This window comes from Oculina patagonica, chromosome 5 (genome assembly GCF_052425735.1).
Source record: "Oculina patagonica isolate OP01 chromosome 5, crgOcupat, whole genome shotgun sequence".
Classification (NCBI taxonomy): domain Eukaryota; kingdom Metazoa; phylum Cnidaria; class Anthozoa; order Scleractinia; family Oculinidae; genus Oculina; species Oculina patagonica.
This window is the reverse complement of record NC_135762.1, coordinates 24,011,620-24,024,691: the sequence shown is the minus strand read 5'-3', so window position 1 is coordinate 24,024,691 and position 13,072 is coordinate 24,011,620. Positions and strand designations below refer to the sequence as shown.

The 13,072-nt window shown below is 39.3% G+C and overlaps 1 protein-coding gene across 1 annotated transcript; it reads right to left on the bottom strand.

Annotated features, from left to right (window-relative positions):
• Positions 1 to 734: 734 nt before the first annotated feature.
• On the bottom strand, positions 735 to 11,209 carry LOC144653425 (N-acetylglucosamine-6-phosphate deacetylase-like). The gene is made up of 10 exons (XM_078513414.1): positions 11,112 to 11,209; positions 10,714 to 10,931; positions 8,537 to 8,676; positions 8,008 to 8,062; positions 6,737 to 6,952; positions 5,806 to 5,894; positions 4,867 to 5,005; positions 3,854 to 3,983; positions 3,252 to 3,298; positions 735 to 2,100 (listed from the first exon to the last, which is right to left on the bottom strand). Exons 2-10 carry the CDS (start codon positions 10,928 to 10,930, stop codon positions 1,850 to 1,852), a joined length of 1,284 nt encoding a protein of 427 aa, XP_078369540.1. The 5' UTR covers position 10,931; positions 11,112 to 11,209; the 3' UTR covers positions 735 to 1,849.
• Positions 11,210 to 13,072: the final 1,863 nt, after the last annotated feature.

Sequence of the window (13,072 nt, the reverse complement as noted above, 5' to 3'; positions counted from 1 at the left end):
GAAAAGCCCGTCCTCATATCGGACGAATTCGTCTCTATCCCAGACGAACTCGTCTCCATCTCAGACGAGTTGATCTCCACATCGGAAGGGTCAGTCCCCATATCGGACGAGGTCGTCTTTATCTCGGACGAGCTCGTTTCCATCTCCATCACCGTCAGACAAAATCTTCTCCATATCGGTCAACGAACCGGGGTTCCTTCATCTCAGACATTTTTTGCGTGTCCACCTTGGAAGAGATTTCACCACAACGTGAAATCTGCCTGGGCCCCCCCCCAAAAAAACACAATAAACATTTTAAACATGGATTGCAATAGGTTGATTTGTAAAATACGGACCTGTAAGACATAAAAGGATTTGTAAAAGGTGAATTTGTAAAAACATGGATTTGTCAAAGGTGGATGTTTTACAAATCCAGCCCGGGTTTTGCAAATCCAGCCCAGTGCAGTTCAGTCTATGTCCCTTCGAGTTATCCTGGACTCTATCCCTCCTGCCTGGGTTCATTCCCTAAATATAGCTGGGATGGGAGTGTTAGGGGACTGGACTAGGTATCCTTACGAACCAAAAGGAATATCGAAAAAGCCTCACGCGCTTTTTCAGTCCATTATCTTCTGAATGATCTAGTCCAGTCTAGATGGATGCCTCGGATAAGGCTGGTAATTCAGTTAACCAAACCCTGTCAGTTTTTCGTTTAAAGAGTTGCGTGTGCCTATCAAAAAAGAAAAAAATGTTAAAATACATAAACATTAAGGCATGGCCATCATGTCTCACGACGTAGTGTCACTTGTGATGTAGATCGCAACGTTTCGACTGCACACTGCTAGTCTTCATCAGGCGATAAGGTTGACTGGTTAGGTGTAACCTTATAAAGCACGCTGCTGCGCTGTGATTGGTTGGTTTTTAACAGCTGTGATTGGTGCATTTCGATCCTCGCTGTTCCGGTGTGCTGTTTATTTTCCATGCAGATGGAAATTTTATAAGCTAGGAACATTTTTTTTATTAACAATTAGGCAGCTTGACTGATAACCATCTTCTTTGAAGAGGTTTTATTATATAATTCTCCTTTCTAAAATATTGGATCTATCATTTTTTTTAAAGTTAAATCATTCTTCTAATTTACAAAACTAAATATAATTATGTAATAATAATTATCATTATTATAGAAATTGTACAGTGGAACCTCGATTTAACGAACCTCTATATAACGAAGTCCTCGATATAACGAACGATATTTTTCGTCCCAGTAATAGCAAAATATATGGAAAAGAACCTCGATATAACGAAACCTCGATATAGCGAACACATTTTGCCAGTCCCTTGGCCCTTCGTTATATCGAGGTTCTACTGTATGAAGTTAATGTAAAAGAACATACAATTACATTTATGAGAAAAATAAAATATTGTAAAAATAAATGTTAACAGCCAGATTGCTCCAACATATAGGGTTGGATTATTGGTAACTTAGAAAATATTTGGAGGCCACAATTTATTATAATATTATTTTGTTATCACATCGTGTGGTTGTAAAAATAATATAGGTTTCCATTTAGGAGAAGTTAGGGAACTTCACTTATTGTGCTGGTTACAACATTGGTGTGGCCATGAATGACTGTCTGCCAAAGGTGCTCATGCACTTATTCATTTGGAAGTTGCACATTTTTATGGCATTTAAATATTACAGTATGTGTGACCACAACTAGCTTTGGAGTGACTTTTTGTCTTGGGCGTTTCCAAATAGAGCAGGTGCCTGTTTGCAGAGGTTTAATTTTAAATATAGTTCGGTTACCATCCTTGCTCTTGAATATACATGTCAAGGCTGTGAAGATTTTACAGATTAAAATATATGTTTTTTTTATCGGCTGTGTTTCTTTGATTTGTTTGACATCATGTTATATTTCAGCTGCATTGTGCCGGTCACCAAGCCTCCTTTCTTTAACCACACTGGTTCTCCAGCTATAAATGTAGCATGTACATTGAGGTCGTCATCTAAAAAGACTAAATCTGCATCAGACTCATAATTCAAGGTGCCCTTTTTGTGTTCAATTCCCAGCACCTGGGCCGGGTGCAGAGTGGCTCCTTCCAGCGCTTCGACTGTTGTGCAGCCTGAAACATGATGCAAAACATTTTTACAGTCAACTGTCTCTAAAACGGACACCGTCGGGACAGACTTTAACTGTCTGTCTATGAGAGGTGTCCGTCTTATGGGGAGTTTAGTAACAGCAAAATGACTGAAAAGGGCAGGGACGGGACCAACACCAGGTGTCTCATGTAAATGTGTTCACAAATAAACCTAAAGTTGCGCAACACCATAATTGCAAAAAAAATGCTGTCGTTGCTTATTATGGTCTATATGATCAAAACCAAATCCAAAATTACAATCTTTATTCAATAAGCTTTTAGAAAATATATACTTTATTGGGGTTACCATCGATGGTTTGCACACAATTTCACTTGGAATGAAAAAGCCAATTTTCCTTCCGTGATACCTTAAAGAAGTGTCCGTCTTACAGAGATGTCTGTTTAGAGAGAGTTAACTGTATGCAAGTGACTAGTTGCTTTAAATTTTTCGTTTTCAGGTTTTCTTTAAACTTCATGTTAAGTGGTTCTTTACCCAACCCCCCAACCCCTCCACCTCTGGCACTCTATAGATGGGACTAGGCCTTTCTCGATTATGCTAGTAAAACTGGCATTTAATGCTACTAGAAATTCTCGCATAAAGCCAAAAAAATGCTTAAATAATGCCTGATTTCTTTAAAAAATGCCACTTGAATTCCAAAGAATGCTTTGTTTTATTTCAAACAAAACGTACGAACTCTTACATTATATGCTCATATCAACAATAGGTGACACTTAATAATTGTTTCTTTATAAAAATAAGAAATAAAAAAAAATATTAAAAATTTTTTGTAAAAAAAATTAAAAAAACACACACGTAAGTAACACAACACAAGTAACACAACGCACAAACAGTCGAAACAGACAGAAAACAATCAAATTAAGTAATCAAAATTGTGAAACTTAAGGATTATTTATCCTTCTGAGTGCTGAAATCTGGATTACAGTCATGAAAAATGACAGAAAATGCTAGCAATTCTTTTTCAAGAAAAAACGAAAAAAAATGCTCGTTTTCCCAAAAAATGCCGAAAAAAATGCAAGCATAATCGAGAAAGGCCTAGATGGGTCTGCAAGCCACACAATGGTCGAAATATATGCACATTTCACAAGGAAAGTTTGCTCACAAAACTAGAACTAACCTGACATTTTTCTGAATCTTTGAACGCAGACATCCATGGAAGCAATACTGAAAAGAATTAAAAATACCGGTAGGAAACATTAAAGCCTGATTCACTACGTGTTCAGGGGCCATTTCCTCTCCCTTCTCAGGCCGCCTCAAAATCTCCTAGGTGTTAAGAGGAAGAAAGGGAGAATTCAAAAGTGAACAGCGAGTCTACATGAAAAATGTCAAGCCCTAAAACATCAATGTTGGTGCCCATGTCATTAAGATTGATTCAAAAATTTAATTACTAGCTGTTTTCAGACAAAAGTACAAAATTTTCCTTTGCAATACCCCCAAGTACTGGATATTTAAACCTGTGGTAGACAGAGGTACTCAAAAAGGGGCAGGGCAGGGGGTGGGGTGGGGTGGGTGTTTCCTTTCCTATTCCAATAAAGTTGGGGGGGGGGAAGATAATAATTTTTAACCTTTTAGGCCCTTGGGTCAGCAAAAAGGGAGGCAACCCTCTAGCTTTTCCACTGAAAAAATATTAAAGCTGTAACTATTTTAGGACCAAGACTTGACTGAGCTAAGAGTAAAACCTAAAGGAGAACAACTAGAAAATGGTTGTTAGCACTATACCTTCCAGCTAATGTGTTTGTTCCTTGTAAGGTGGCCTTCTCATGATCAATCTCGACCTGCATTGGACCAAGTTTATGTAACCCTGGGGAGAGGCCAAGGGCAGCTATTGCATCTGTTACTAAAACAAGACCTGTTTAGAGCAGGAATGGAAAGTAAAGGCAAATTCAGTTGTTTGTTCAGCAAACCAAGTCTTGGGAAAAGTATGAAAGCAAGAGGCCTTTTAAAGATAATCCGAGGGTAAATAAAGTATTCACTTCACTTCAAGTGGTTTTGGCAACAGGCAACCATGCTACAAAATAGCTAAAATGTAGCGACAATCTTGTTCCAGAGCACTGACAGAAACTAGCACTGAAAGGGTGTATATTTGTGATAATGACAACATTTTCCTCACCAAATAGGCAACAGGTGGGTTGGAAACAAGGGACAAAGCGACATCCGAAAACCCCTTGGAAGGCCACAGTCAAACATAGAATGAAGAAAGATTGTGGATGAAGTCCAGAACAATCTAGCCAACTGGCTCACCGGTAGGTTAAGTCTGTGTCAAGCCTAGTGTCCAACACAAGTCGGAGCTTATCATCGGTTTTTGTAGCATGAAGCGACTAAGAGTATTTCTACTCCCCCCTGGATGGGATGCTAGTCCATTGAAGGGTTACCCCCAGCACTAGTTTGCTGGTACCCATTTATACACCTGGGTGGAGAGAGGCACTATGAAGGTAAAGTGTCTTGCCCAGAACAAAGCACAATGACCCAGCCAGGGCTCGAACCCAGACCACTTGATCCAGAGTCCAGGCGGTCCCCAAAAAAAAAAAAAAAAAAAACCTCAACAACCCCAAGCGCTTACCACTAGAGTCTTAAACAGTAACGATAAGGTCATTGTACTGTACCTCTTTAAAAGTTGGGAGAATTTAATAGAAATCAGGGGAGCAGGAGGTAACATGTCAAATCATTATCAGGAGACCGACTTCTGTCCAAATAAAAAGGGTTGGGATAGTAGAAACAAAAGACTCACACACCATCAGGATGTGATCTGTGTGCTATTCTTGTAGCTGTCGGATGTGTGTGAATCCCGTCTGCAATCAGTCCATAGAAGATGGGTTTAGGGGTGTCAATATCTGTGAGAAGACCTACAATTCCAGGATCTCTATGATGAAACTATGATGAAAAGAAACCACAATTTACTATTAGTCACATTTGTACTGTACTGTACATGTCATATATTTATTAATTTTTTTTTTTTTTTTTTTACTAGCTCTTTATTCCCAAACAATTTGTGGGACCTACCAATGTAATGGCTGGAGAGACATGCTTGAATAATTAACAACTATTATGAAGTGGAAGGGTCGTTAAGTTAAGTTTTGAAGAAGAATTAGGCATCAAAGGGAGAGTAGGCAGACAGAAAAGAACACAATGAAGCAAATTTGAAAGAAGTAGGTACTGACTCTTGAGTATCCTGGTACTGGTACTTGGGTCCCGCCTTCAAATGAGAACCCTGTGTTTACCGAGACATGAGAACCCTGTGTTTACCAAGGCATATCCACCACTGGCCGCTGACACCGAGGTGACTAGCTGTTTTTTTTTTTTTTTTCCCCCCCCCCCCCCCCCCCCCCCCAAACCCCCAAAAAAAAAAACAAAAACGAATTCTAGTGTATATCTAAACAGGTATATACTATGTTTAGGTATACACTAAAAAACAACTAGTCACCTCGGTGTCAGCGGCCAGTGGTGAATATTTACCTCGCTGCTCGCTGTCTCGGTAAACACAAGGTTCTTAAAAAGCCAAAAAGGATGATTTTTAACTAATTTAAATTTCGTCAATGATTAAATTTTTTGCCGGTGTGTGAGTTGCTTGGAGGTGAATGAAACTAAGGATACAGTAAAGCCAATTGGAGCATGCTAACAATGCTATCTGTTTTAGTATACTTAATGATAATTTTAAGTCTGCCTGTACTCACTGGCAACATGGCATTGAAAAGATGGGTGATGAATGAGGCACCACTGGCTGCTGCTTTCTCTGCAATTGACAGATTTGCCACTGAGTGACCTATGAGAATAAACAATCAACCAGTCAAAGACACTAGATGGATCTTTGTAGACTTACATCCTCCACAGAGGGCATACACAAATTGAGCAACTGTTGATGTTTCAAAATTATGGAGTCCTGAATGTATAGGAATACCAAGACGTTCCTATTAGCATGAACTACAGCGAGTAATACTAACATTAAGTTCAAAAGAGCATTTAACATTAAGATCAAAGAACTCCTTTTATTATGTACAGTAGGTGGCATTGCAAAATCGAGCAAACCACTAAAATTCATTCTTTTGAGCCACAAGGACGACAAAGCACAATGATTGAGGTAACTTTACAATTTATTTCGAACTTAAATGTGAATATTACATGCTATAGTTCATGCTGAGGATGAATTTTTCAACAATGACACGAGCATGGGACAAAGAAAAATTCTGAGTCCCTGACGGGAATTGAACCCATGGCCTCCCAGATACCTCTCGTGTCATTATTGAAAAACAAGCATGGGACAAAGAAAAATTCTGTGTCTTTCTTGAAAAATTCATCTTCATTATTTATCACCGAGCTTAAAATCTACCATCTTTATTATTTATAGTTCATGCTTATAGGAATGTTCGGTATTCTCATACATTCCTAGCCTCGGTATAAACTACAGTGCCTGCTACGCAGGCTAATACATTCCTTTAAGTTTATAATTTTGAAACATCAACAGTCACTCAATTTGTGTAGGTCCACAGTATGATATATCTCTCTCATAGGGATAAATGAAGAATGAAAAGAAAGATCTATGTCTGCTTGGTTATGTTTGCAGTTTTTTGGAAGATTAAAACAATATGTAAAACGTTTTTCATTTACCTATGGATACCACAATGTTTCTTTCCACCAACTGTTGAATTGCCTCCATGTTTTCTCCAGCCAGTTCTGGAGCAATTGTTATAATACTGACGTGATCTAGCGAACCATAAAAATCTTCCAACTCCTGGGCTCCCTTGGTGCTGATCTGCCGCATCAGATGTTCTTTGTGAGCTCCCTTCATCTCGGGATTGATAAATGGTCCTTCCAGATGAGAACCTGTAAAAGTTTAGAACATCAAACCCAGTGAAACATATTGAAAACTAAAAGACTCGTTTAACACTCTCTAGTGATCCCCTGCATAGCTTAATGGTTAAAGTCAACCTCAATGTCTGCAATGGGCCGATTACACCATGTTGATGGATCCAGAGCTGAACTTGGTTTCAGTTGCATAAAGCAACTAGGAGTACATTGGAATTCCAATTTCGCAAACCCCCAATAATTCAAACCAAATGTTGATTTCCTTGGATTTGTTATACTAAGTGATTTCACCCCTGATTTCTCAAACCAATTTTTGTTTTCTTTGGAGCTTTGAGAAAATCAGGATTTCACTGTATCTCTTCTCTCTCACCTCCCCCTCCTGAATGGCATGCTAGCAGGGACGGCGGAGCCGGGGGGGCTGGGGGGCTTTAGCCCCCCTGAATTTCCGAAAAAAAAAAGACTTACTAAGAGAAGGGTCTTTTAAGGCCCCCCCCCCCTCACTTCAAGTCACTAGTCAGCCCCCCCACTTGGAAAATTGCTCCGCCGTCCCTGGCTAGTCCATTGCTTGGTTAAATTTTCTGGTACCTGGCCATTTATATGGATGGGTGGCAATACTAGTTGCCTGTAGCCTCCTCTGCAGGCAAAAAAATAACTGTGCTGTAGAGAGAAGACTAGGGACCAATGAAAGGGAAGTGAATGAGAAAAACTAGGAACAAAAACACGTCCTTGGCCTGCAGGGCCAGCCAGCTTTCGTTCCTAGTCTTTCTTGTTTCATTGCTAGACTCTCTCATTCACTCCCATTTCTTTGGTCCCCAACCTTCCCTCAGCACCTAAGGAGTTGCCTAGACACTTAACTCTTTTGACAGTGCTTCTGCCACCCATCCGTATAAATGGCCGGTTACCAGAAAAATAAAGACCAGGGGTAACCAAGCAATGGACAAGGATGCCATTCAGGAGGGGGAGGGGCCGGGGGAGAGAAGAGATACAGTAGACCTTCTTCATTTGAAATATGCCACAGGTTCTCACACCATTGCCTAAAGAGGGGCAGTTACTGGCAAGTTTATGTGACCTACCTAATATTTCTGCTCCATTTACACCACCTGGGGTTCGTTTTATCTTCTTTGAAATCTAGACATGAAAGCACAAGTTAAATATGGCTTTTTGTTACATTGACTGACTGGAAATCACCTTTATAGTTAAAGATGAATTCCAGTCCTTACTGCACAATCTCGACTGCAATGTTTATATGAGCCTCACACGAAGGAATGTTTACAAGCAAAACTAAAAATTCCGTGACAAACTTACCTTTTTCTTCATTATTAACGCCAGATATCCTTGCAGAACAAATAATAACGAGTAGAAGAACCTTGACGCTATTTCAAACCGACGTTTCAGCTCATCGGGAATTCTTGAACGAAAGGAACCATAAACCACAATGGCCGACTGAAAAACTTTATGTATGCTGTCACCCCCCCCCCCCCCGAAGTGTAACGTTTCAATGAATTCAAAACAAAAACGAAAACAAACCCCGAGTCTGTGCAGTACGGACTGGAAATCACCTTTATAGTTAATAAGCAGGATGGCTTATAATATGTGACATACCTCTTTATAACTTTCTTGAGATGATGTGACAATTGTAGGGCAGTAAGATGTTACGCCATGCTGTAACAGACCCTTTGCTACTGTTTTTAAACCTTCTTCTAACTTGTCTGGATCAGAAGAGAAGTCTACTCCAAATCCACCTAAAATACAAGAGAGCCCATAAAAATAGGTAAACTTTTTTTTCAATGGAAAGTTCATATAACTATTTAAAAGGTAAATCACTGGGTATGGCTGCTAAATGAAGACATATCTTTTATCTACTGTTGTATTGGTCAACACTCCTGGGCCCGGTTGTTCAAAGCATGATTAAGCTAATCCAGGATTAGCGTGAATTTTGAATTCAATTTTTAAACATTTCGTTGAGGTTTTCTTTTTATATTCTTTGTCCCCCAGTTTCAGTGATGTGGACCAATCTCAAATTTCACAAAACATTAGCTATGGAAGAGTCTTCAAAACAAGAGAAATTAAAACCTCGATCATCTTTTAATCCTGGGTTAGCGTTAATCGCCTTTCAAACAACCCGCCCCAGAGCTGACTGATACAAGGTCAATAGCTAACTGATAACAGACAGACCATTTAATGTTTGAGGGGGAGTTGGGCAATTTCTTCCGAGTAAGAATTTTTTTCCAGTATCCAATTGCACCATCCATGTTTACCAGGTGAGGCTTGCTTGAATTTTTTTATCTGTGCTAGGGCTGTCCCTGTTTTTTCTCAGTTTGCTGTTGTCTGACCAATCCAAATTCTTTTGCGTTTTTTTTTTTTTTTAGAAAAAGTTATAAAACATTTTTTCACCTTTAATTGGTGGTACAGTATCTTGTTTTCACTTTTCTTGAAGTGTTTTTTCCAACCAACTGACCCAAAAATTAGGAAAACACATTCATCGATACACAGAGAAAAAGTGGACAGCCCACTATACTGGTGCACAATTTATTCTCCTGCGTTCTTGTAGAAGGGTTATTTTTTGTGATTGTCCTCCCCCTCCACCCCCAAAAAATAAATAAATAAACAAATAAATAAATGGTATGTGCCTAATCAGTCAATAGTTGACCAATAGTTGACTAACTATTAGCTGGCCATCAACCAACTCCATAAGGTAGAAAAATAATATATTTCAGTGATGGTACTTGGAATAGGGTATGTCGAACCCAGTTCTCCCCTTCCTCCTTCCCCCACACACACCCTGGGGTGCTGCACCCCTATGCAACAAAGGTTTTCCAAACTAAGGTCTGCCCTTCATAACACTTCATTTTTACCAAATGGTAATGAAGGTGTAGTGACCATTCTCGAAGTCACGTGTTTCACTCACGGACTCACTCACTCACTCCATTCTGATATTAAACCGCAATTAATGCATGCATTTAACAGTAAACGTGCTGACAAAAAGGTTCTTTAATACACCATTCAGCACATGTCAATCAAAAACAAATCGTTCTCCAACCTCGTTTCCAGGGTCTCTCTCTTTCACAAGGTTGAATTTTTACAAAACAAATTATGGTGATAAAAGAGAATAGCATTCGCTCAACGAAGCCTCAGAGCATACGCTATCAATGACCCGTTGCGTAAGAAAACATTCCAAGGCAAATGAAGTGAGATTGTGACATTACTGATAGCAGCTATAAGGTACATGCAGTTACGCTTGCCTTCTGACTTGTTTAAGTAAACACGACATTCATGGCACGCTTTTGTTTCGCGTCACGTCATCTCATGTCACATCATCCGTTTTTCATCTTTTTGAGTCGAGCAGAAACGCACATCTTTCTCTCAAATTTTATTCGCTTCTCAAAATAACGCTATATGTGCTGATAGAAAAGTAAACATATTCACAAAACAAATTTACTAAATGGTAAAAAGGATCAAATGTTACACTAAAATATTTTGTGGTAAAAAAATAGAAATCGCGCTACGAAACCATTCAAAGGCAAATTAAGTGAGATTGTGACATTATTGATGGCAGCTATAAGCTACATGCAGTTACGCTTAAATTATAAAAAACATTATTGCGCTTGCCGTGTGACGTGTTTTAGTTAACACGACATCCACAGCACGTTTTTGTTTCGTGTCACGTCATCTCATGTTCCGTTAGTATTGAACGCTAGTAGTAAAGTGAAATTGCGTTACATAATTGGAATTCATCGAATTACCATGAGGTTGCTCGAAGAGCCTTTGATTTCACTTACCATTAATTTGTAGATCAATAAATCCTGGGCTTATAATCAAATTATTGCAATCAATTTGTACATCAGCTTGAACTTGTTCCTCCCAGAATACTGTTCGGGGATTGACAATTTTTCCATCTCTCACCCAAAGATCGTCTTCGATCAGTTTGCCATCCCGCAATAGACGACACTTCTGGAAGTGGTACAACTTTGGCTCTGGCTGATGTCCCCGCTTCATGCTGTATTAAGGCGAAAGAAAAATTAAGTTCTTCTCCAAAACGAATCGACTCCATGTGATCGAACTTGATCTATATAAGCCGAGCTTACGCAGGTTCTTAAATGATTTAACAATGAAACAGTCAGCCAGTTACGGATTCAGTGATATGACACCAAATGCACTTTATGTTTAGTTTACTCACTTGTGTAAAGAGTGAAAAGCTTGGCCAAACTTCTGTGTATAGATCAATTCATTCACGCAAAGTGGGGCACACAAACACACCGGCGACACCGGCGCGAACGTTTGTTTGTTAGTGGACTGGTAACAAATGTGCTCGGTGTCGTCAATATTTCTCACATCAGTGGGGTAGGGTCTAGGACTATTTGCTATCGATCTTTCACGGCATGTCAAAGCTTGAATCGTGGCTGGAAAAAAAAAAGCCCTATCACACGATCTAAGGATCATTTGAATCCTTTCCAACCTTGTGAGTCCCATCCATAGATAGGAGGGGAAAGGAAGGGAGGGAAAGTGCACGCGCGGTGGGAGAGGGGAAGGGGGGCTTGGGGTCAGTTGGCGGGGGGGGGTGGGGGTATTGGAGAAGGGTGCAACGGTGGCTCGGAAGTTGAAGAGCAGGAAAATACCCAATCGGCTCGTAAAGGAAAGTCCTGAATCGAACAAACGGTGTAAGTATAAGCCGGGTATACTTTTTAGTAGGCTTGTTAGGTGCCTGTTTTGAAGGAGATGTATCACGCAGCTAGCTCGTAACGCAATCTTTCTTCATGTGGCGAACCAAAACAAAGACTCTAAACGGCGCTCAATCTGTATTGTCTACAATCTTTTGTTTGTTTGTTTGTTTTCCTTGCTGTTTTTACTGGGCATGGTTAAAGCTTACAGGAAATTTTCATATCGATGACCTTTCTTAAAGTGGGTATGGATTTTTCTTGGAACCACTCATTGGGGCTTTTGTTTTTTGCTTAATTGAAATGAGTAATTCCATTCAAATTGTGCTTTTTTCCCATTGAAATCCAATTTATGGAGCAAAAGCAATGTGAAACAAACAAAAATCGGCGATAAAGCAATCCTGGGTACTTTTGCTTAACTCTTTCAGTGCTAAAGTCGACTTTTGTCGACATTTGGAGGAGCAGTCAATGAACCACTTGTGACGTCATTAATTTACAAGTCAGCAGATTTTGGTGATAAGCATCTGATAGAGCTAGGATTGACCTTTTCAAAGAACTATTCATTTTGCGTATCGGTCGCATCCTAACAGAGCTAATCGAGAAAAAGTCAATCACTTTTTAGTGCAAAATCGGTGCTTAAAAAGGCCAAAACACCTGTAAAAGATCGAGGTCCTCTTGACAGGGTTTACCAATGTTTTTATCAAAACTTTTTTGGTCTAAAGGAAGGACGGATACAGTAGAAAGAAGTGGAAATAACAAAGCCAAGAGAAACGAAAGGAAAAGGAGCAAGAAAAAAAATGGAAACGATTTCGCAAAAAAAAAAAAAAAAAACAAGTCCAAATTTTGGCTTATGCGCATGCACCAAAGTACATTTTTGTACATTTTTTAATGGAATCTTCCTCAAAATCTTGCTGCATTGTGGAAAAGTGCTTTTTAAGTAAAGTTAAGGGAAATTCAGGATCGTAGCATCAAAAATTCAGTTTAACGGTAAAAAAAAAACAGTTTTTGGAGAAATTCAGCACTGAAAGGGTTAATTGAAATGAGTAATTCCATTCAAATTGTGCTTTTTTCCATTGAAATCCAATTTATGGAGCAAAAGCAATGTGAAACAAACAAAAATCGGCGATAAAGCAATCCTGGGTACTTTTGCTTAACTCTTTCAGTGCTAAAGTCGACTTTTGTCGACATTTGGAGGAGCAGTCAATGAACCACTTGTGACATCATTAATTTAAAAGTCAGCAGATTTTGGTGATAAGCATCTGATAGAGCTAGGATTGACCTTTTCAAAGAACTATTCATTTTACGTATCGGTCGCATCCTAACAGAGCTAATCGAGAAAAAGTCAATCACTTTTTAGTGCAAAATCGGTGCTTAAAAAGGCCAAAACACCAGTAAAAGATCGAGGTCCTCTTGACAGGGTTTACCAATGTTTTTATCAAAACGTTTTTGGTCTAAAGGAAGGACGGATACAGTAGAAAGAAGT

Excerpts from the sequence above, each read along its gene's own strand:
- LOC144653425 (XM_078513414.1), bottom strand. The coding sequence starts at position 10,930 with ATGAAGCGGGGACATCAGCCAGAGCCAAAGTTGTACCACTTCCAGAAG. Across the intron at positions 8,063-8,536 it reads CTCAAGAAAGTTATAAAGAG|ATTTCAAAGAAGATAAAACG; the intron begins GTATGTCACATA and ends TTTCATGTCTAG. Across the intron at positions 2,101-3,251 it reads AAGATTCAGAAAAATGTCAG|GCTGCACAACAGTCGAAGCG; the intron begins GTTAGTTCTAGT and ends ATCATGTTTCAG.